Source organism: Lolium perenne, chromosome 4, assembly GCF_019359855.2.
Source record: "Lolium perenne isolate Kyuss_39 chromosome 4, Kyuss_2.0, whole genome shotgun sequence".
NCBI classification, from domain to species: domain Eukaryota; kingdom Viridiplantae; phylum Streptophyta; class Magnoliopsida; order Poales; family Poaceae; genus Lolium; species Lolium perenne.
The window spans coordinates 84,345,833-84,369,293 of NC_067247.2; the positions used below are offsets into that span (position 1 = coordinate 84,345,833).

General features: G+C 43.2%; 1 protein-coding gene and 1 long non-coding RNA gene across 2 annotated transcripts; both read left to right on the top strand.

Annotated features, from left to right (window-relative positions):
- The first annotated feature begins 1,148 nt into the window (after positions 1-1,148).
- LOC127346957 (mitogen-activated protein kinase kinase 9-like) lies at positions 1,149-2,284 on the top strand. The gene has a single exon (XM_051373193.1). It carries the CDS (start codon positions 1,149-1,151, stop codon positions 2,172-2,174), a length of 1,026 nt encoding a protein of 341 aa, XP_051229153.1. The 3' UTR covers positions 2,175-2,284.
- Positions 2,285-10,056: 7,772 nt separating this feature from the next.
- On the top strand, positions 10,057-10,857 carry LOC127348481 (uncharacterized). The gene is made up of 3 exons (XR_011744370.1): positions 10,057-10,196; positions 10,271-10,474; positions 10,776-10,857. It is a non-coding gene; the product is annotated as an uncharacterized lncRNA (long non-coding RNA).
- Positions 10,858-23,461: the final 12,604 nt, after the last annotated feature.

The window sequence follows — 23,461 nt, forward strand, 5'->3', positions numbered from 1 at the left end:
CCACAATTAGGCTACCCACGCCAATTGAGACAGTCGGCCGTAAGATTAGCTACGCTAATAGTTTGCATTTTAGGAGCCCAATTCTATTTTTGAAGGTAACATGACAACGTGGGCTTAGCCTAGTGGTTTGGGTCGCAGTGGCGCACCCTAACGACCGGAGTTCAATTTCTGTCAGGAATGAATTTCGGAATTGTCACGCCAAGTCCCGCTTCTACTATATCAAAAAGTGTCTAGTTCCTCCTAGACACGGTTTCATTTTTTTTTAATTTTTGAAGGTAACCTAAGAAAGAACAAGCACTGTAAATCTGTGACGTAACACGGATCAAACTTCTTCCTATAACTTTAGCAGCCTTTTCACGTCAGCTACGCACACAGCATGATGCAGCAGCGTCGTAGAATTAGAACTTAATAAAATGATCAAAACGGCGCAGGTGCCATGGCGTGCTGCGTTCTAAGGAGGGACACGCCGGATGATGCACGTAGCACAGCATGTTTTACAAATAAACTCTACTTAATAATAATAATACAAAAGCCATTAGTAGACCTAAGGGAGCTGCTTACTTGACTCGTGATATTTTTGACTCCCAGGTGTTGACAATGGCCATTTTCACACGGACATGTATGATGATCTCGCTTTGGCCGTGCGCCATCGTATTCCAGGTCATGTTCTTCTACTCCCACTTGATTAAGTACGCTTTGTTAATCTCTGACGGCCGACGAGCAACGTTATATTAATCAACCACCAGGCGGCTTTATTTCTAATCTTCCCAGTGAGAGCTAAGCCGAAAAAACACAATCTAGAATCCACCTCATACATGGACGTGGCCTATCGTCTTCCACCTGTGACCCTCGGTAGTCCATCAAGAACAGGTGCAGGTAGAACTTGGTTTAAATGGACACTGAAAGCGAAAAGAAATTCTATTTTACAAAGTACACATCGCAGTCTTTAGTTGAGTGTGATTTGGCGAGAGCAACGCAGACAGAGATATACACTTATACAGTGCCAGATACTCGGATCATATACACGTATAAGTAAGCGATCGATCAGCGGATCCCACCCAAATCAGTAGCTCAGATCACTCGGCTTAAGTTCACAGCTAACAGCTTGATTAGGGAGGCAGCTCAGTTGGCTTGGCCTACGATCATCCATGGCTCTCATCAGGGAGAAAAGACTTCCGCAACTGCAGCTCTCGCTGCCAGTCCCGCCCCGCGCCGCTGGCCAGCGTCCCAACCCAATGTTCGCGCCGGTGCCGGCGCCGACGCCGAAGAAGGCATCGACACCAACAGCTCTATCCAGCCAATTCCGCCTCTCCGATTTTGATAAGCTCGCCGTGCTGGGACGAGGGAGCGGCGGCACCGTGTACAAGGTTCGGCATCGCGAGACCTGCGCGCTCTACGCGCTCAAGGTCCAGCACTACGGAGACCCGGCCGCGGCCGCCGAGGCAGAGATCCTCAGCCGCACTGCCTCGCCGTTCGTCGTCCGATGCCACTCTGTTCTCCCCGCTGCCGCCTCCGGCGACGTCGCGATGCTCCTGGAGCTAGTGGACGGCGGATCGCTCGACTCCATCAAGAGCCGCCAGGGCGCCTTCCCGGAGGCCGCGCTCGCGGAGGTAGCAGCTCAGGCTCTGTCGGGCTTGGCATATCTCCACGCTCGCCGCATCGTGCACCTCGACATCAAGCCGGCGAACGTCCTCGCAAGCACGGCAGGGGAAGTTAAGATCGCCGACTTCGGCATCGCCAAGGTGCTCTCTCGCGCCGGCGACCAGTGCACGTCGTATGTGGGCACGACCGCGTACATGAGCCCCGAGCGCTTCGACCCTGAGGCGCACGGCGGGCACTACGACCCGTACGCCGCCGACGTCTGGAGCCTGGGGGTCACCATCCTTGAGCTCTTCATGGGCCGATACCCGCTCCTCCCTGCTGGGCAGAAGCCGAGCTGGGCGGCACTCATGTGCGCTGTCTGCTTCGGTGAGGCGCCCGCGCTGTCCGACGGCGTAGCGTCGCCGGAGCTCCAGGGTTTTGTCGCCGCGTGCCTCCACAAAGACTACCGCAAGAGGGCGTCCGTGGCGGAGCTGCTTGCCCACCCGTTTGTTGCCCGGAGGGATGTCTCAGTGTCGAAATGTGCGCTCCAGAAGCTGGTCGCCGACGTATCGTCGGAGTGCCGGAGTACGTGATCCCCGTGGGCTACCGAACCATGCACATACATAGTAGTAGAATCAATTTTGTTAGCCATGTACAGTGCCCTACCATGGCATCTAACATAGTATCAGTTAGCTTAGCTCTGACATAAATGTACACTGCTTAGTACTTCTTTTAAATGGAGGAAGGAACTTTGACCCACATTATTGACTTACAAGAATGATATCTACTTAACGTTGCATATATGAGAAAATTATTACGTATATGATTTAATTTAAATAAACAATAGATAAATCATGACTAGAGAAAAAAGAGATAAATCAGTGCATCGGATGAACAAATCAAAATTAAAGCATTTTCTAGACCTAGAAATTCTAGCATGCTCTCAAACAGAAATGATAGTACAATGAACGCGGATTCTGAGCGGACCTTATGGCGCCCGGCCCTTATCCCGCACCGTCTATTTCATCAGAGGCATCAAGATTGGTTACTCGTTTTTGCGAAAAAGACCCTAGATTTTATTAGATTTATATTAGGTCGTCCTTGCGGCTTACGTTCTAAAGTGGATCCACTTAAGTTAGTTCTTCAAAAATCCAATGTGGATCCACTTCTCACGTTCTAAAGTTCTTCAAAAAATTGCAGTGTATCCATTGTTACAATTGTAAGTAACATTTCTTCATATGAAAAAAATCCATTGAATATCATAAGAAACCACAGATCTCTTCATTTCAACCACAGATCTCTATGAAGTTCTTCACAGATCTTCATAATAAACCATATTTGGGCATGAATATCCAACACAAATAAAAAGATATCTTTGAAAAAAGTTCTTCATGTTTCTTGATGAATATCTAACAACAGAAAAAGTTCTTACGTTTCCAGGTTACTATCCAAGAAATTCGTACAGATCTCATACACGAACCAGAGGGATCCACACACAGTAGTAAGAGATCTATGTACATATCCAAGAAGATCCAGCACAAAATTACAGAAGATCCATGAAAAGAAGATCCATAAGATTACAAAAATCTGCAGATCCGATCGAGCTAGTTCAACAAGATCTAACAAAAGAAAAAGGGGAAGAAAATGGAGGCGATCCGCAGCAGTCCGGCCGTGCTGGCGGCGGCCGTGTCTCCAGCGCCGGATCCGGCTGCGGCGAGGCGTCGGAGGTCCTCCAGGCCGGCACGAGGCGGCCCGCGCGACAGGGGGCAGCAAGGCGTCGGAGACCCTCCCAGCTTGGCGTAACGGGCGCGACGGGCGGCAGCAAGGCGAGGTGGAGGACGCCCATCGCCGGAGGAGGGAGAGGGCCGAGGGGGGCAGCGAGGCGGCGGAAGAGTGGGAAGCGGTCGGGAGCAGCTGGCGGCTGGGAGGGTAGGTTAGGGTTCCAATTGAGTGGATTTGGACTTTATACAGAGATCTGATAGGATTATATCCTGATTAGAGAAAAATGGAAGGTCCGTTTTGCAAAAATTTCATGGACGAATCTCCAGCTGAATCAAACGTGCGGGATACGGCCCTGGTGCCCTAAGGTCCGCTCGATTGAAATATCGTAGTACAATGCAACTACATTCCCGTTCTTCGAAGAGGTTGTTGACATCGGGGAAGGAATCATCCGACGTGGTGTTGCAACAGATGCGCGAGAGTGCTCCAAAAAGACGTCGCCCATCACCCATACAATTCTACAAGAGGCGAGATTATAGAATCCTAGTGTACCATCCTTTGTTGTATGCTGGAAAATTTGATGGAAAATACGTGGGCGGCAGAAAGTCTCATGTCTTACGTACGTGTCTAGGGTGTGGGCCAACCTCTTTGTAGACAGCGGCAGCGAAACGAATGATCAAAGAGAATCTAAGGAGAGGAACAAATCAGATTCAGCTTCCACTTATGTTGAATACGAAAATATTTGAGCTTCAGATAGAAAACCATTCAAATTATACGAACATGGGTTAAAAAACGAATGATGAAAGAGAATCTGAGGAGGCGAACAAATCAGATTCAGCTTCCACTTGTCTTGAATATGAAAACATTTGAACATGGGTTAAAAAAGAAATAAAACTTGTACGCATGACATAGGTCTTAGCATGACATAGGTCTTAACTCGACTTGGCTCATTTCCAAAACCTAGGGCATGTGCCCATGGTGACGAGGCATGGGAAGGCATGTGGCGGAGGAGGAGCGTGTGTAGGTCTCTTTTTCTTATCCGTGTACAAGTGGTAGAAGCTTATAAAGAGATCCAACTTCCACAAAACCAACAATATGGGAGTAAGCTTTAGTTCCACCTCTTTTCATGCATGAATGGGCCAAGCGGATCTTTGAGATTTTCAATTAGAAATTATTGTTTATAAATATGAAGAGTTTTCCAATAATTACAACAATCCCCCACCTGATAAAGGTATCTTTTTCATTTTTGGCGAAACAAGTTACCACGTAATATTGGCCAGTTATTGGACCTTTGAGCAATTGCGGTTCATATCGCTGGGCCACACTTGCTTAAAGGGCCGGTAAAAGAAATCGTAACCAATGTCTTGATATTGACAAGGGATCGTAGTACCCAAGCATCACTTCCTAGTCCACACTCCTCATGCTACCGCACTACAAATCCATACTAGCTAGTAACTCCTACTCCACCCTTAAATCCAAACCCAAAACGTAGAAAGTCCCCCTCCCAAGCGTGTTTAGTCCCAAAACACATTAGTCCCCAGTTCTTAGCAGGCATGCTTAATCAGTAGGTTTCTTCTTCCTCATTTCTACATATCTTGGTTTATCTTGATTTTTCAGATCTGCATATTTGTTCTTATTTCTTGGTATTCACTATTTTACTAATTATATCTATTATTAGATCCCCGACAAGATCATCGGTTTATGGCATGGGTCGATAATTAAATCAAACTAGCCACCTGTTTTTAGTACATTGGTGTTGATGTGGAGATTGGCCGAGAAGAAAGAAATGTGTATGAGCCTAGCGATTAAGGTTGTGCCTCGATCCCTCCGCATTAAAATGGCAAGGCCCGCATGTCGTATTGTAGCGATACCAAGATGCCGCAGGGCTTCCCCGACGTTGGAGCTTATACCTCATACTCAAGATCATCCATGATTTTATTAGAGAGCGGAAATCCCCCTCAATATATGATCCGCGAACCTGGATTTGACGTACTCATGTGCATCAAAAGGTAGCTAAGAGTGGGACTGCAAATTCTCTCATCACGGTAACCATGAGAAATTGGAAAATTTCAGCCAAGACACTCTCCCTACTCGCCTCGCTCCTGGCAGGAGAGAAAATATGACCCCCATAATCAAATCCACCCTACGTTCTCACAGATATGGATGCCCAAACTCAAATCTCCCCGCCGCGAACTGAGGACGGCAAACTTCAGAGGTGAACTTGGAATTTATACCCATATCTGCCAGCTCTGTCTACCATACGGAAAGAGAGGATAAATAGTCTTACCTACTTGATCTTGCCGCCTGTCGGAGCGCCGGACGGAGTGATGGTACCTTCGCGTTTGTCCGGACATGGCCATCAGCATCTCCATCTCCGGCCATGGCCGCTCCCGCTCGTCTCGCCTCTCCTCGCCAAAGTCCAAAGTCACAAGTCACACACGATACCGCACGCGGTAGGTCAAGAGTGGCTTGTATTTATAGAGGGGTCATAGTAGATTCGAATTTTCAGACCGAAATAGTTAATCGAGCGGGAAGGGAATGAGATTTTGGTTCTCTCCCCGTTTTGGTTGCACGGTGGAAAAGATGAAAGGATCATGGATCAATGAGATGGTAACTAATCTAGGGAAACCAAACGAGCCCATTAAATTAGGCACTAATTATGTGTGTAGAATGCACGGGTAGTAATTGGGGACGCCTCATTTTTCTCAAATGATGTTATGGTGTTGACCTATTCTTATCTACGCAGGCGCTCTTCTCCTTAGTCGGTACACAACTAGCTAGCTACTTGTACCACCTTGCACATCTACACTGGAGTATATATTTGTTGCTGCTGCGAACTTTTGAAAGTTCACTTTCTCCTCTGAGTAGTTTTACCATTTAATCCAAGAGAACCAATCGCAATTTCCGTATGGACTGGAATAATATATATTTTCTCTTTGTCAATCAGCAAAATGACACACGTAGAAAAGCATACTGAGTTTACGTATTTCAAGTAAACAACAAAACATATAAGTATAATTTTTTTGCCATAATTGTTCACCAGAATGGCTCTCGCTTTCCATCCGATGCAACAACAACAACAGCTAATAATTCAATGTCTCATTCCATCAACTAATCAAAGCCACCTTTTAATTTGGCACCGACAAAGATGAATCTACCTTGCATCTAAGCTCGCATCAAGCGAACGATATGCAAAGCTATCCGGCTATTTGACGCTTTTCTTTTCTTTTCTACTACATCGATCAGACAAACTTGCCTTTGCTATCTAGCTCTTTAGCTGCTACCAGTCGTATTCTCACAAAATTTTGGCACGATGTTCCTTAATTATTTCAACATTTGGATTAAACAGCAACACAATTGATATTAATAGATATATACATACAACACATTAGCTGTGAGTGACATTTAGATATACATAATCCACTTCCAGCCAAGCTTTAACCAAACACAAATGAAACCTAGTAATTAAAGACTGCAACTTGTGATCTGCATAAAAAACATAGACACGATTCAACAAGCTAAACATTTACAATTACTGAAACACAATGGCTAGAACAAAGCATCCGGCGGCGAGCTCGCGGTGAAGAGTGAGGCCCTGGCCATGTAGTCAACCTCGATGTCAATCCCTCCCATGCACCAGACACCAAACGCAACATGCAGATAACAAAAAAACAAGACATCATCAAACATGTCTATATAGTATTGCCAATGTGCTAGCTAGTTACATTGCATATAAAAAAAATGTTCACAAACATCACATCAACATTATGTGCTCAAAATATCTAAATATAGCTTCTAAACAAAAAGGCGGAATGTACCCGGAACTTACTGCCAAGCTACTCATACGCCTCATTGTGTACTTCTCGACAACCAAGATCAACGATGTGCAGTCGGTACCTTTAGTTCAGAGCACACCACCACCATCAGACTAAATCAAGAATGGCAGGGAGGTACAAATAGGAGGAAGATGAAGACCACTAGCTGACATAGAATCTAAGTATCTTTGTCGGCCATCTTCCGCATTGAAAAAGCAACCTTTAAAATAGCAGAACTTTTAAGAACAAGGAACACAAATAAGATCCTCTAAGCAATTTATTTGACAGAAACATATGCACAAACACAAAGAGAACCTTCAGAATGTTAAGCTATCTATTTGCTACTCAAGACATGAAATCGGAACATGCACCTGGCATTTTCTCCAGAAAAAGAAGCGATGGCACAAATAAAATGCTCAAAGTTCATGTATCATTCCATGCTACATGGTATTTTTAAGGGGTCACTGATGTAGCTATTCACAAAACGAGTTTAGCACACAGACCAAGTTCACGCCATCATCAGATCTGCTAGCATTGACATCAGCTAGTTAACTACCTGCCTACATGAAAAAAATGACTACTGACATGCACATCAGCTAAGGTAACATCAGTCAGTTAAGTAGCCAACTACTCGGTAAAAAATGGTTGTATACTGCACCAAACCATATCCGCAATCTGCCAATTACCTTCAAAGATGCAATATAATTAGCTAGCCTACTTGGTGGATGTTATCTTCCTCCTCTTCAACTAAAATCAAAACAGACCACATGTTCAGTCATTGCTAGGTACATGGATGAAACACAAACACGAGGACAACCATGCTCCTTCAACTAAAAAGATAATGGAAGCCACAAAATAAAAAAGGTTGTGATTAAGTAGCCAAGAAAGTATGCTAGAATTAACAATAATGATATCTTCACAGAACATTAAAAACCCAATTGTTCTGAACCTCAAATAACCAGGCCTAGATTTCAGATTCATAGAAACGGATTTTAGAAAGTTGTATGGCATGATAGACAGGAGTATAACATAGCCACGACGAACAAAAGGGAGACAGAGATCGAAGGGGTGAAACCAGGAACTCACCATAGAGGATGTAATCTAGGATGGGCCGCGTCGGCCTCGGCGTCCAGCCCCATCACATATGCCTGCACTAGACCAAGTGGAACCTGCAGGTAATAGAAACGAAATCATTAAGATGTTCATCACCTATACTATTCGATTGTGCAGAGCACAATGAAAAAAACTTGGAAATAACTATGTAAACGAAGCGATCATAAGCGATACTGCAAACTACACATCAAAGGTGTATCAACCGACCCAGAGAAGTTTAAATAATTGTAGTTAATTCATCCATGAAAAATACCTTTGCTTCCTTGAGCAATGCCACTAAACTTGTACCTTTGAAACTGGCAACATGAGCAAATCACTTCTAGTGCCACATACAAGTAGTTTGATGGTTCCTGGCATGGTTCATTAGACAATGGAAACGGTTGAGTTGCAAAGGACACATAGCAAGAACCTATTCATGTCTATAAATCCAGTCCACAACGATGTTAGAAAAGTTAAGGTATCACCGACATGTTGAATTAAGTACTAATGAATTAGTTGAGTTACAGACAAAGAAAAATATTAAACACATTTTTGAAAATGACGAGTACTAGCAAATTTTATTAAAGCACGAGCAATAAATGGAAAAAGCATCACATTGTTGGACTAATAGTTGACTGCAATCCTAGCTTGAATCAATACAGCACAGAATATCAACATCGTGTTCAGAAGAGGCATGCTATTTGTATTGTGGAATGTTTATGCATGTTAAATCCTTGTAAATAATAGGTAGATGAACTACTAGACTGGCACAAACCAGCAAAGAGTTCATAGGCTGTTGCAGTTCATATACAACGCAACCCACCAATTACATTGCAGAATTAAGTATATCGGTAGTCCATTGCAATGTCCTAGTGGTATGCATTACTAGTTAAAACAAATTCGTTTCGGCATGTGCTTCACTCGTACACGTGTTAACTACTCCAGAATCAAGTACATCTGAGTGAGTCTTCATTATTACCTATATAAAAGCTGACCCCTTTTGCTAAAATTTTAGAGTTTTGGTCACTGTTCATGGTACCTTTTAATCCAATTAAACGTTGACACGTCGGTGATTTTTACTGCAGAAGGAGGGATGTCGTGCAAACCATGGCATTTCTAATCAGCGGCGGTCAAAGCGGTGCGGCAGTTCCAAACCAACCTTGCCCCGTTCCTATCTGCCTCGCAACCGTCGCCGCCTGCTGCCCCACTCCCTCCTTCTTGCCCCTTCCCGCAGCCATGGGCCGGTTCGACCGTAGGCCCTGCAAGCCGCGCCGTGTCCTAGAGTGTCTTCCTGCCTCCTTCCCGCAGCCATGGGGTGGCTCGACGGTAGCCCGTGCCAGCCGCGCCGTGTCGCAGAGCGCCCTACAGCCGGTGGAAGACCCGGCGGTGCCCTCCCCCATCGCCTCGATCTGGAGGAGGAGGATATGGAGGCCCTGTCGCCGGCCGCCTCACTGCCGACGAGAAGGAGGTCTCCTGCTTTTGCGATGGGTGTCGTTCGTGGCCGCAATGGTGAGCTGCTCATGGCCGACCACAGAAGGGATTTCTTCGCGCCGTCGTCTTGCCGGTATGATTTTCTCCGTGCCGCCGCTGAAGAAGACCATACTGATGTTCTGATTTTCCCGAGTTTCCTGAGAAAAAACAGTGTCACGGCCTAACTTCCTTGATTATCAGGTATTGTTCTTTGTACAGATCTCTTTTAGTTTTTTTTTGTTAGTATGTACGGGTTACCCAACTGATGTTCTGATTTTCCTGAGAAAAAAACAGTGTCACGGCCTTCCTCCACAGCTTCAGCACCGGCGGCGACTCGTGGAGCAGAGGAACCCAGTCCTCCTCCACCTCGGGCATGGCGGCGTGGCTGTGCCTGTGCGGGACGCTGAACAGAACCAAGAGGGCTTGGCGGAGGAGCGGTCGGCCCGGGCTGCACAAGGCCATGCGCTCCACGTCCAAGCTCAGGGACATCTCTGTTCTGAGATGCACTCCGCGTTCAAGGTTGGCCTTACTGCATGCATCAGAGGCATAGCAGCTGAATAATAAACATACTTATGCTCTTTGTTCTTCTCCAGGATCTGAGGCCCTGCTATATTTTCTTCTGGAAGCTCCAGTCCATACCAACACTGCAACCATGCCGTCCAATGACCGAACAAATGCCGTCCAATGCCCGATCATGTTTCTCATGACATTGGGGAACTGGGTGTATTTGAGTACTAACTCAGTATGCCTTTTTTCTGCTATGTTTCTTAGTGCCCTCTGACCCCTCTCTACAATTGGTGTGTATCAGACTATAAATGCGTCTTTTTGCAGTAACTTCTCGATTTTTCGGTATGCTTATATGAACAACCTTTTCTGTAGCGATAAATATTTCCTTTGTACTAATTTCTCCAATTGTCATTTTGAACATGCGTAGGACAAATAAAAAATGTTTCTTCGACACTTGCTTTCATGCATCTTTCGCTCCATGGCAGTGATCTTTCTTTAATTTGTGTAGACACATCAAGCTCAAAAGTGAGTTTTCAGGAACCTACCTGTTTCATGATTAAATCTAAATACCACTGGGTTTCTTACCTGCAGGTTTTAAAACAGAAGTGACGATGGAAGTCGGGTGATTTATTATGTGTTCAGAAAGAGACCACAGCTTGGTATGTTGGTCCTATTGTCTTTAATTCAGGCTGCTTATTCATTGCGAAAGAATATCATCTACTCCTAATTTTGATAGATGTCTTTATCGTTTTTTTTATAGATGTGAGATTAAAACTCTATAGCTTCAAAATTACCTTGGCTAATGATGTCCCTGGACTGGAGTTTCAGAGATAGAAACCTTCAGAGCTTCTTAATTGCAGTTGGATTGAATATTGCTAGGTTTTAAGGATATGCAATCTAATTTAGTATGCACGTGTCTTATTAATGCAAAAAAAAGAGGTTACACATAGCCTGTATTACTCAAAATTTATCTGCCATGTACTCTCATGCTTTTCACATGAAAACTTGAAGAAAAACTGAACAAAGGCTCCATACTATAAACTCGGTTGTTAATTCTGTAGAAAATACATTTAGATCACAGAACTTTCGGACTTTCTGATATCTTGATTAAACGATATAACTGTGGGATGAGGTTTCACCATTCAAGCTTTTCTGTGTTGATGTTCCATTTTAGGCAAACATGCCACACAATTCTGGGAGAACTTATTTATAAGGCTATGTCGGATGCACTAGTTCAAACCGAAAGATTAACCTAGCCATGTGAACTAGTATATTAGATGAACAAATCAAACCGAAAGCATTCTCTAGAATTAGAAATTCTAGCATGATCTTGAACTGGGAGGACAATGCAATGCAGTTGCATCCGTGTTCGTGTTGTTGTCGTCAGCCATGTCGACAAAGAGCTTGTTGACGTTGGGTAAGTAGTCGTTCGGGGAAAGAATCATCCGACGTGGTGTTGCAACAGATGCGCGAGAGTGCTCCAAAAAAACATGATTTCCCCTCACCCATACAATTCTACGATAGGCGAGATTCTAGAAATCCTAGTGTCCCATCCTTCGGTGTACGCTAGAAGATAGGATGGGAAATACATGCCAACAATGCAAACTAGTGGAATGAGAAAGTCTCGCGTGTTGCCTACACATCTAGATGAGGAGCGGCCTCTTTGTAGAACGAGGTGGCTAAACGAATGATCAAAGAGAATCTGAGGAGGCGAACAAATCAGATTCAGCTTCCACTTGTCTTAAATATGAAAACATTTCAGCTTCAGATAGAAAACCATTCAGATTATATGAACATGGGTTAAAAAAGAAATAAAACTTGTACGCATGACATAGGTCTTAGCATGACATAGGTATTAACTCGACTTGGCTCATTCCCGAAACCTAGGGCATGTGCCCATGGTGACGAGGCATGGGAAGGCATGTGGCGGAGGAGGAGTGTGTGTAGGTCTCTTTTTCTTATGCGTGTACAAGTGGTAGAAGCTTATAAAGAGATCCAACTTCCACAAAACCAACAATATGGGAGTAAGCTTTAGTTCCACCTCTTTTCATGCATGAATGGGCCAAGCGGATCTTTGAGATTTTCAATTAGAAATTATTGTTTATAAATATGAAGAGTTTTCCAATAATTACAACAACCCCCCACCTGATAAAGGTATCTTTTTCATTTTTCGAGAAACAAGTTACCACGTAATATTGGTCAGTTGTTGGACCTTTGAGCAATTGCGGTTCATATCGCTGGGCCACACTTGCTTAAAGGGCCCATAAAAGAAATCGTAACCAATGTCTTGATATAGACAAGGGATCGTAGTACCCAAGCATCACTTCCTAGTCCACACTCCTCATGCTACCGCACTATAAATCTATACTAGTAACTCCTACTCCACCCTTAGATCCAAACCCAAAACGTAGAAAGTCCCCCTCCCAAGCGTGTTTAGGGGCCGTTTGGATTGTGCCTATGCGAACCCTGCCAAATCAGGGCGTGCCAATTATTTGGCGGAGGAATTTGCCGCCGTGGGCTGGCCAAGAAGTTGGCGCAAAAACTGAACCGCGTGACCAAATATTTGGCGCTGATCCAAAACATTGGATTCCAACCAAACGCATGCCCATGCCATCGGTCAACGCCAAAATTTTGGTTGGGCAGCCCATGGCTACAATCCAAACAGACCCTTAGTTCCAAAACACATTAGTTCCCAGTTCTTAGCAGGCATGCTTAATCAGTAGGTTTCTTCTTCCTCATTTCTACATATCTTGGTTCACCATGATTTTTCAGATCTGCATATTTGTTCTTATTTCTTGGTATTCAATATTTTACTATTTATATCTATTATTAGATCCCCGACAAGGTCATCGGTTTATGGCGCACTGACAATGGCGCTCAGATCTGCAGTGATGTCGGTAGTGTATGGAGATAGATGATCGTCCCCAAGATGTACGTGTGGACTGTGGTCTCGATGATCCCCACCTGTCTAGATGGACAAGTTAATACATAATAGAGAGTGTCTGAATATGTTTAGAGTCATAATGAGTCTTGTCCTACTTACGTTTTTTTAAAAATAGATTTCTTAGATCTAGGGATGTTGAATAGAGAGGAGGTCAATATATTTCCTCTCTTAAAATTGAAATCAACACCCCCTAGATTTATAGGAAGGGCTTAATGAGATCCAAATGGATCCTGTAAGAAGTGGTTGCAGCATAATATAAGTATTTTTTAAAATGTATTATCTTATCTTAGTGATATGGACATTACAATCTAAATGGAATGGAGAAAATAATGTATTAGTGTTGATTGTGATTAACTATTTCTGTTGTCGAAAGGAGCATAAAACATGGAAAAAATAATGTGACGCACCTTACCTGTACAGGGCACTAAATTTTGCGTCCTATATTAGTGTACCTAGGTAAATTGGTGTGGTGCCGCAATAGGAGAGCACGCGGAGAATCTGAAGTTCCGTGTGAAAAAAAGCATTGGGTTTTCATTTTCCCCGATACAGTTTTCTCTAGCTGCTTTTTTTATCAGGCTAGCATGAGGCCAGCGATTAAGATTGTGCCTCTGCATTTAAATGGCAGGCTCCGCATGTCGTATCGTAGAAATACCAAGATATCATAGGGCATCCTCGCCGTTGGAGCTTATACCTCATACTCCAAGGTCTTTCATGACTTTATTAGAGAGTGGATGACTCTCACATATAGCGATGTAGGGGGACATGCATGTAAAAACAAAACTTTTTTCGTCCTGCACGATCACCCAAGAACTATACTTTGTAGAGGTGATAACGTTATCAGTCATTTTGAATCGTCGAACTGTGCAGAAGAACTTGGTGACGGTGATGATTCGGGCGATCCTCGCAGCTAGAAAACTTCCTCCAAACTGTGATAATATCTCCTCCTTGGTTTTGAGAATCGAACCGACGATTCCTCTGCCGGTATCCATGCGTACGGAGGTAAAATCCGTGAGGGCTTCGCCGGTCAGGGCTCAGCTCTAGTAGCGAGAGTGGTTTAGCTTTATGGAGTATGTGGATAAGAGAGAGAAAGACAACCAACCAAAGGGCTCTGACGAGAACTCATGGAATTCTGGATGGATATGGTAGAGGGGGATTCTCTTTATATAGGGGTGAGGAGAGGCACCATCTTAGGAAAGGGGCAACCAAGGATGCTCTCCACCTTTCCATAGCCTGCCACCCCTTCCCATGCCGCCGCCCCAACGAGGCAAACCCTGGGGCGCACCCACATGGGTTGCTTTGGGGAAGCCCTCGGGGGCCTTTGGGGCATGGAGCCAGCCTACATGATCCCCTAAGAGGACCATGTGGCTTGGCGGTGATGGAATTTCTGCCATCCCTCTAGCCCTCTCGCACTTTGTACTAAAGCCTTGAACAATAAATCTTTTTGTATGAATTCACTGGAACTTTTTTGATAAACCCCAAAATATATTTAATTCACTCGGGAACATTTCAAAGATAGCAGAACACTTCCGATAAAGTTTCCCACTCTTATGTAGTGTCGGGTCTATTTAAGTGCACCTCTGGAACTATTCTGACAAGACTGGAATGATTGCCATGCGTACTCTACTGATTGCCATGCGTACTCTACTGAAATTGTTCTGATGTCAACGGAACTAATCCGGATACTCTCTCAACTACATTCCATAAATATATCTCTCACAACAGGTCGTACAAGGTTACACGTGTGATCCAACATGTTCTGTAATGTGCAGTTATGACTCCGACAAGCAGGTTTGGTAATGCGCAATCATGACTCTGAATATCTTCAGATCAATAACCATCATTGGGATATGGGCATTGATACGCGTAAAGCACACGTCCGTTGGGAACCCCAAGAGGAAGGTGTGATGCGTACAGCAGCAAGTTTTCTCTCAGTAAGAAACCAAAGTTATCGAACCAGTAGGAGTCAAGGAGCACGTGAAGGTTGTTGGTGACGGAGTGTAGTGCGGCGCAACACCAGGGATTCCGGCGCCAACGTGGAACCTGCACAACACAATCAAGATACTTTGCCCCAACGTAACAGTGAGGTTGTTGATACGTCTCCAACGTATCTATAATTTCTGATGTTCCATGCTTGTTTTATGACAAACCTACATGTTTTGCTCACACTTTATGATGATTTTATGAGTTTTCCGGAACTAACCTATTTACGAGATGCCGAAGTGCCAGTTCCTGTTTTCTGCTGTTTTTGGTTTCAGAAATCCTACAAAGGAAATATTCTCGGAATTGGACGAAATCAACGTCCAGTTTCTTATTTTTCCCGGAAGGTTCCAGAGCACCGAAGAGGGGCCAGAGAGGAGCCAAGGGGGCCCCACCCCACAAGGCGGCGCGGCCAAAGGGGGCGCGCCCCCCTACTGTGTGGGTCCACCAGGACCCCTCCGAGGCTGCCCTTCCGCCTACTTAAATCCTCCGTCGCGAAAATCCTAAACCAATAAGCCACGATACGAGAAAAGTTCCAGAGCCGCCGCCATCGCGAAGCCAAGATTCGGGGGACAGAAGTCTCTGTTCCGGCACGACGCCGGGACGGGGAATTGCCCCCGGAAGGCATCTCCATCGACACCACCGCCATCTTCATCGCCGTTGCTGTCTCCTATGATGAGGAGGGAGTAGTTCTCCCTCGAGGCTAAGGGTTGTACCGGTAGCTTTGTGGTTCATCTCTCTCCCATGTACTTCAATACAATGATCTCATGAGCTGCCTTACATGATTGAGATCCATATGATGAGCTTTGTATCACTATTAATCTATGTGCTACTCTAGTGATGTTATTAAAGTACTCTATTCCTCCTCCATGATGTAATGTTGACAGTGTGTGCATCATGTAGTACTTGGCATAGGTTATGATTGTAATCTCTTGTAGATTATGGAGTTAACTATTACAATGATAGTATTGATGCGATCTATTCCCCCTTTCATAGCTATTGGTGACAGTGTGCATGCTATGTTAGTACCCGGTCTAAATTGCAACGGTCTATTATGCACTCTAGAGGTTACTTAAATATGAACTCCACATGTTGTGGAGCTTGTTTACTCCGGCTTGAGGTGTGCTTTTATTTACATCTCAAGCCGGAGTAAACAAGCTCTCAAGCCGGAGTAAACAAGCTCCACAACATGTGGAGTTCATATTTATGTAACCTCTAGAGTGCATAATAGACCGTTACAATTTAGACCGAGTACTAACATAGCATGCACACTGTCACCAATAGCTATGAAAGGGAGAATAGATCGCATCAATACTATCATAGTAATAGTTAACTCCATAATCTACAAGAGATTACAATCATAACCTATGCCAAGTACTACATGATGCACACACTGTCAACATTACATCATGGAGGAGGAATAGAGTACTTTAATAACATCACTAGAGTAGCACATAGATTAATAGTGATACAAAGCTCATCATATGGATCTCAATCATGTAAGGCAGCTCATGAGATCATTGTATTGAAGTACATGGGAGAGAGATGAACCACAAAGCTACCGGTACAGCCCTTAGCCTCGAGGGAGAACTACTCCCTCCTCATCATAGGAGACAGCAACGGCGATGAAGATGGCGGTGGAGATGGCTTCCGGGGGCACTTCCCCGTCCCGGTGGCATGCTGGAACAGAGACTTCTGTCCCCCGAATTGGAGTTTCGCGATGGCGGCGGCTCTGGAAGGTTTTCCGTATCGTGGCTTATCATTTTAGGGTTTTCGCGACGGAGGCTTTAAGTAAGCGGAAGTGCAGCCTCGGAGGGGTCCTGGGGGACCCACACACTAGGGGGGCGCGCCTCCCCTTGGCCGCGCCGCCATGTGGGGTGGGGCCCCCCTTGGCTCCCCTCTGGTCCCTCTTCGGTGCTCTGGAACCTTCCGTGGAAAATAGGACCCTGGGCGTTGATTTCGTCCAATTCCGAGAATATTTCCTGTGTAAAATTTCTGGAACCAAAAACAGTAGAAAACAGCAACTGGCTCTTCGGCATCTCGTTAATAGGTTAGTGCCGGAAAATGCGTATAAATGATGTAAAGTGTGTATAAAACATGTGAGTATCATCATAAAAGTAGCATGGAACATAAGAAATTATAGATACGTTTGAGACGTATCAAGCATCCCCAAGCTTAGTTCCTACTCGCCCTCGAGTAGGTAAACGATAACAAAGATAATTTCTGAAGTGACATGCTATCATAATCTTGATCAATACTATTGTAAAGCATATGAAATGAATGAAGTGATTCGAAGCAATGGTAAAGACAATGATTAAACAACTGAATCATATAACAAAGACTTTTCATGAATAGTACTTTCAAGACAAGTATCAATAAGACTTGCATAAGAGTTAACTCATAAAGCAATAAATTCATAGTAGAAAGTTTTGAAGCAACACAAAGGAAGATATAAGTTTCAGCAGCTGCTTTCAACTTCAACATGTATATCTCATGGATAATTGTCAACACAAAGTAATATAATAAGTGCAAATAAGCAAGTATGTAAGAATCAATGCACAGTTTACACAAGTGTTTGCTTCTAAGATGGAAGGAAGTAGGTAAATTGACTCAACATAAAGTAAAAGAATGGCCCTTCGCAGAGGAAAGCAGGGATTAAATCATGTGCTAGAGCTTTTTAAGTTTTGAAATCATATAGAGAGCATAAAAGTAAAGTTTTGAGAGGTGTTTGTTGTTGTCAACGAATGGTAGTGGGCACTCTAACCCCCTCATCAAACAGACTTTCAAAGAGCGGCTCCCATGAAGGACGTTATCTCTACCAGCAAGGTAGATCATCCCTCTTCTCTTTTGTTTACACATGTACTTTAGTTTAGTTTATTTTTATTTTTGGGCGACACTCCTTCCAACCTTTTGCTTTCACTAGCCATGGCTAACCGAATCCTCGGGTGCCTTCCAATCATTCACATACCATGAAGGAGTGTCTATTTATTTTAGTTTTATTTAGAGATGACACTCCTCCCAACCTTTGTTTTCTCAAGCCATGGCTAACCGAATCCTCGGGTGCCTTCCAACATTTCACATACCATGGAGGAGTGTCTATTTACAAAATTAAGTTGCTTACTGATGAATCAGAGAAAAACATGTGAAGAGAATTATTAATGAAAGTTAATTAATTGGGGCTGGGAACCCCATTGCCAGCTCTTTTCGTAAAATTATTGGATAAGCGGATGAAGCCACTAGTCCATTGGTGAAAGTCTGCCCAACAAGATTGAAAGATAAAACACCACATACTTCCTCATGAGCTATAAAACATTGACACAAATAAGAGATAATAACTTTTGAATTGTTTAAAGGTAGCATATGAAGTATTTACTTGGAATGGCAGAAAAATACCATGTAGTAGGTAGGTATGGTGGACACAAATGGCATAGGTTTTGGCTCAAGGATTTGGATGCACGAGAAGTATTCCCTCTCGATCAATACAAGGCTTTGGCTAGCAAGGTTGTTTGAAGCAAACACAAGTATGAACCGGTACAGCAAAACTTACATAAGAACATATTGCAAGCATTATAAGACTCTACACTGTCTTCCTTGTTGTTCAAACACTTTTACCAGAAAATATCTAGACTTTAGAGAGACCAATCATGCAAACCAAATTTCAACAAGCTCTATGGTAGTTCTTCATTAATAGGTGCAAAGTACATGATGCAAGAGCTTAAACATGATCTATTTGAGCAAAACAATTGCCAAGTATCAAATTATTCAAGACAATATACCAATTACTACATGAAGCATTTTCTGTTTCCAACCAAATAACAATGAACGAAGCAGTTTCAACCTTCGCCATGAACATTAAGAGTAAAGCTAAGAACACATGTGTTCATATGCAACAGCGGAGCGTGTCTCTCTCCCACATAATCATGAATTTATTCAGAGAATGAAACTAACAAAATGAAAATAAAAGCACACAGACGCTCCAAGTAAAGTACATAAGATGTGACGGAATAAAAATATAGTTTCACTAGAGGTGACCTGATAAGTAGTCGATGAAGAAGGGGATGCCTTGGGCATACCCAAGCTTAGATGCTTGAGTCTTCTTGAAATATGCAGTGATGAACCACGGGGGCATCCCAAAGCTTAGACTTTTCACTCTTCTTGATCATATTATATCATCCTCCTCTCTTGATCCTTGAAAACTTCCTCCACACCAAACTCAAAACAAACTCATTAGAGGGTTAGTGCATAATCAAAAATTCACATATTCAGAGGTGACACAATCATTCTTAACACTTTTGGACATTGCTCAAAGCTACTGAAAGTTAATGGAACAAAGAAATCCATTCAACATAGCAAAAGAGGCAATGTGAAATAAAAGGCAGAATCTGTCAAAACAGAACAGTCCGTAAAGACGATTTTTTTAGAGGCACTTTGCTCAGATGAAAAAGCTCAAATTGAATGAAAGTTGCGTACATATCTGAGGATCACGCACGTAAATTGGAAGATTTTTATAAATTACCTACAGACGGGGCGGCTCAATTTCGTGACAGTAAGAAATCTGTTTCTGCGCAGTAATCCAAATCTAGTATCAACCTTACTATCAAAGACTTTACTTGGCACAACAATGCAATAAAATAAAGATAAGGAGAGGTTGCTACAGTAGTAACAACTTCCAAGACTCAAATATAAAACAAAATTGCAGAAGTAAAATAAAAAACATGGGTTATCTCCCAAGAAGTGCTTTCTTTATAGCCATTAAGATGGGCTCAGTAATTTTAATGATGCTCACATAAGGATGAGAGTTGAAGCAAAGAGAGCATCAAAAAGCAAGTATGAAACACTTTTAAGTCTAACCCACTTCCTATGCATAGGAATCTTGTACACAAATAAATTCATGTAGAACAAAGTGACAAGCATAGGAAGATAAAACACAAGTAACTTCAAAAATTTCAGCATGTAGAGAGGGTTTTAGTAACATGAAAATTTCTACAACCATATTTTCCTCTCTCATAATAATTTCCAACAGCATCATGAACAAATTCAACAATATAACTATCACATAAAGCGTTCTTATTCACGTGCATAAAAGTATCATTACTCCCCACATAAGCATAATCAATTTTATTAGTAATAGTGGGAGTAAAACTATCACAACCATCATTATAATCATCATAAATTGCAGGCATGGAATAATCATAATAAACTTTATCCTCCATAGTAGGTGGCACCAAAATACCACTATCATTATAATCATCATAAATGGGAGGCAAAGTATCATCAAAGAAAATTTTCTCCTCAAAACTTGGGGGACTAAAAATATCATGCTCATCTAAACCAGCTTCCCCAAGCTTAGAATTTTCCATAGCATTAGAAACAATGGTGTTCAAAGCATTCATACTAATAACATTGCCATTAGCATGCATATAAAGTTCCGTAGGTTTTTTAATTTTCTCTTCAAACACATCATGTCCTAATTCAATATAAAGTTCATAAAGATCTCTAATTTTTTTGTTGTTTTCCATTAAGCCTAACGAGTGAAAATAAAAACAAGAAACAAAAAGATATAATTACATGATCTAAAGGAAATAACTTCGAGCACTCACACACCGGAAACAATGCTAGGAAATAGCTTAGTAGTCGGAGGATGTGAATACCTTTTACCTTACCTCCCCGGCAACGGCGCCAGAAAATAGCTTAATGTCTACGCACGCTTCTATTCATGTAGACAGTGTTGGGCCTCCAAGAGCAGAGGTTTGTAGAACAGCAACAAGTTTCCCTTAAGTGAATCACCCAAGGTTTATCGAACTCAGGGAGGTAGAGGTCAAAGATATCCCTCTCAAGCAACCCTGCAATTACGATACAACAAGTCTCTTGTGTCCCCAACACACCTAATACACTTGTCAGATGTATAGATGCACTAGTTCGGCGAAGAGATAGTAAAATGCAAGTAATATGGATGAATATGAGTGGTAATAACAATCTGAAATAAATATGGCAGCAAGTAAACATGTAACAGAACTTGTTGGAAACGGTGTTTCAATGCTTAGAAACAAGGCCTAGGGATCCTACTTTCACTAGTGGACACTCTCAACAATGATCACATAACTGAATAAATAAATGCTACTTTCTACACTCTTTTGTTGGATAACAAACACCATTCATTGTGTAGGGCTACAAAAGCACACCTCAAGCCGGAGTAAACAAGCTCCACAACATCCGGACTTCATATTTAAGTAACCTCTAGAATGCATAATAGACCGTTGCAATTTAGACTGAGTACTAACATAGCATGCACAGTTTCACCATCAGCTATGAAAGGGGGAATATATCGCATCAATACTATCATAGTAATAGTTAACTCCATAATCTACAAGAGATTGCAATCATAACCTACGCCAAGTACTACATGATGCACACACTGTCAACATTACATCATGGAGGAGGAATAGAGTACTTTAATAACATCACTAGAGTAGCACATAGATTAATAGTGATACAAAGCTCATCATATGGATCTCAATCATGTAAGGTGATGTCTACTCACACTTCTTTTCCTATAGACAGTTGATACGTCTCCGACGTATCGATAATTTCTTATGTTCCATGCCACATTATTGATGTTATCTACATGTTTTATGCACACTTTATGTCATATTCGTGCATTTTCTGGAACTAACCTATTAACAAGATGCCGAAGTGCCAGTTGCTGTTTTCTGCTGTTTTTGGTTTCAGAAATCCTAGTAAGGAAATATTCTCGGAATTGGACGAAATCAAAGCCCAGGGGCCTATTTTTCCACGAAGCTTCCAGAAGTCCGAAGACGAAACGAAGAGGGGCCACGGGGTGGTCAAACCCTAGGGCGGCGCGGCCCCACCCCTGGCCACGCCGGCCTATGGTCTGGGCCCCCCGTGCCGCCTCTTGACTTGCCCTTCCGCCTACTTAAAGCCTCCGTGACGAAACCCCCAGTACCGAGAGCCACGATACGGAAAACCTTCCAGAGACGCCGCCAACGCCGATCCCATCTCGGGGGATCCAGGGGATCGCCTCCGGCACCCTGCCGGAGAGGGGAATCATCTCCCGGAGGACTCTACGCCGCCATGGTCGCCTCCGGTGTGATGTGTGAGTAGTCTACCCCTGGACTATGGGTCCATAGCAGTAGCTAGATGGTTGTCTTCTCCCCATTGTGCTATCATTGTCGGATCTTGTGAGCTGCCTAACATGATCAAGATCATCTATCTGTAATTCTATATGTTGCGTTTGTTGGGATCCGATGAATAGAGAATACTTGTTATGTTGATTATCAAAGTTATATCTATGTGTTGTTTATGATCTTGCATGCTTTCCGTTACTAGTAGATGCTATGGCCAAGTATATGCTTGTAACTCCAAGATGGAGTACTTATGCTCGATAGTGGGTTCATGCCTGCATTGACACCGGGACAAAGGATGTAAAAGTTCTAAGGTTGTGTTGTGCTGTTGCCACTAGGGATAAAACATTGATGCTATGTCTAAGGATGTAGTTGTTGATTACATTACGCACCATACTTAATGCAATTGTCCATTGCTTTGCAACTTAATACCGGAGGGGTTCGGATGATAACACGAAGGTGGACTTTTTAGGCATAGATGCAGTTGGATGGCGGTCTATGTACTTTGTCGTAATGCCCAATTAAATCTCACTATACTCATCATGATATGTATGTGCATGGTCATGCCCTCTTTATTTGTCAATTGCCCAAGCGTAATTTGTTCACCCAACATGCCGTTTGTCTTATGGGAGAGACACCTCTAGTGAACTGTGGACCCCGGTCCAATTCTCTTTACTGAAATACAATCATCTTGCAATACTTGTTCTACTGTTTTCTGCAAACAATCATCTTCCACACAATACGGTTAATCCTTTGTTACAGCAAGCCGGTGAGATTGACAACCTCACTGTTTCGTTGGGGCAAAGTACTTTGGTTGTGTTGTGCAGGTTCCACGTTGGCGCCGGAATCCCTGGTGTTGCGCCGCACTACATCCCGCCGCCATCAACCTTCAACGTGCTTCTTGGCTCCTCCTGGTTCGATAAACCTTGGTTTCTTTCTGAGGGAAAACTTGCTGCTGTGCGCATCATACCTTCCTCTTGGGGTTCCCAACGAACGTGTGAGTTACACGCCATCAAGCATATTTTCTCGGCGCCGTTGCTCGGGAGATCAAGACACGCTGCAAGGGGAGTCTCCACTTCTCAATCTCTTTACTTTGTTTTTGTCTTGCTTAGTTTTATTTACTACTTTGTTTGCTGCACTAAATCAAAATAAAAAAAAATTAGTTGCTAGTTTTACTTTATTTGCTATCTTATTTGCTATATCAAAAACACAAA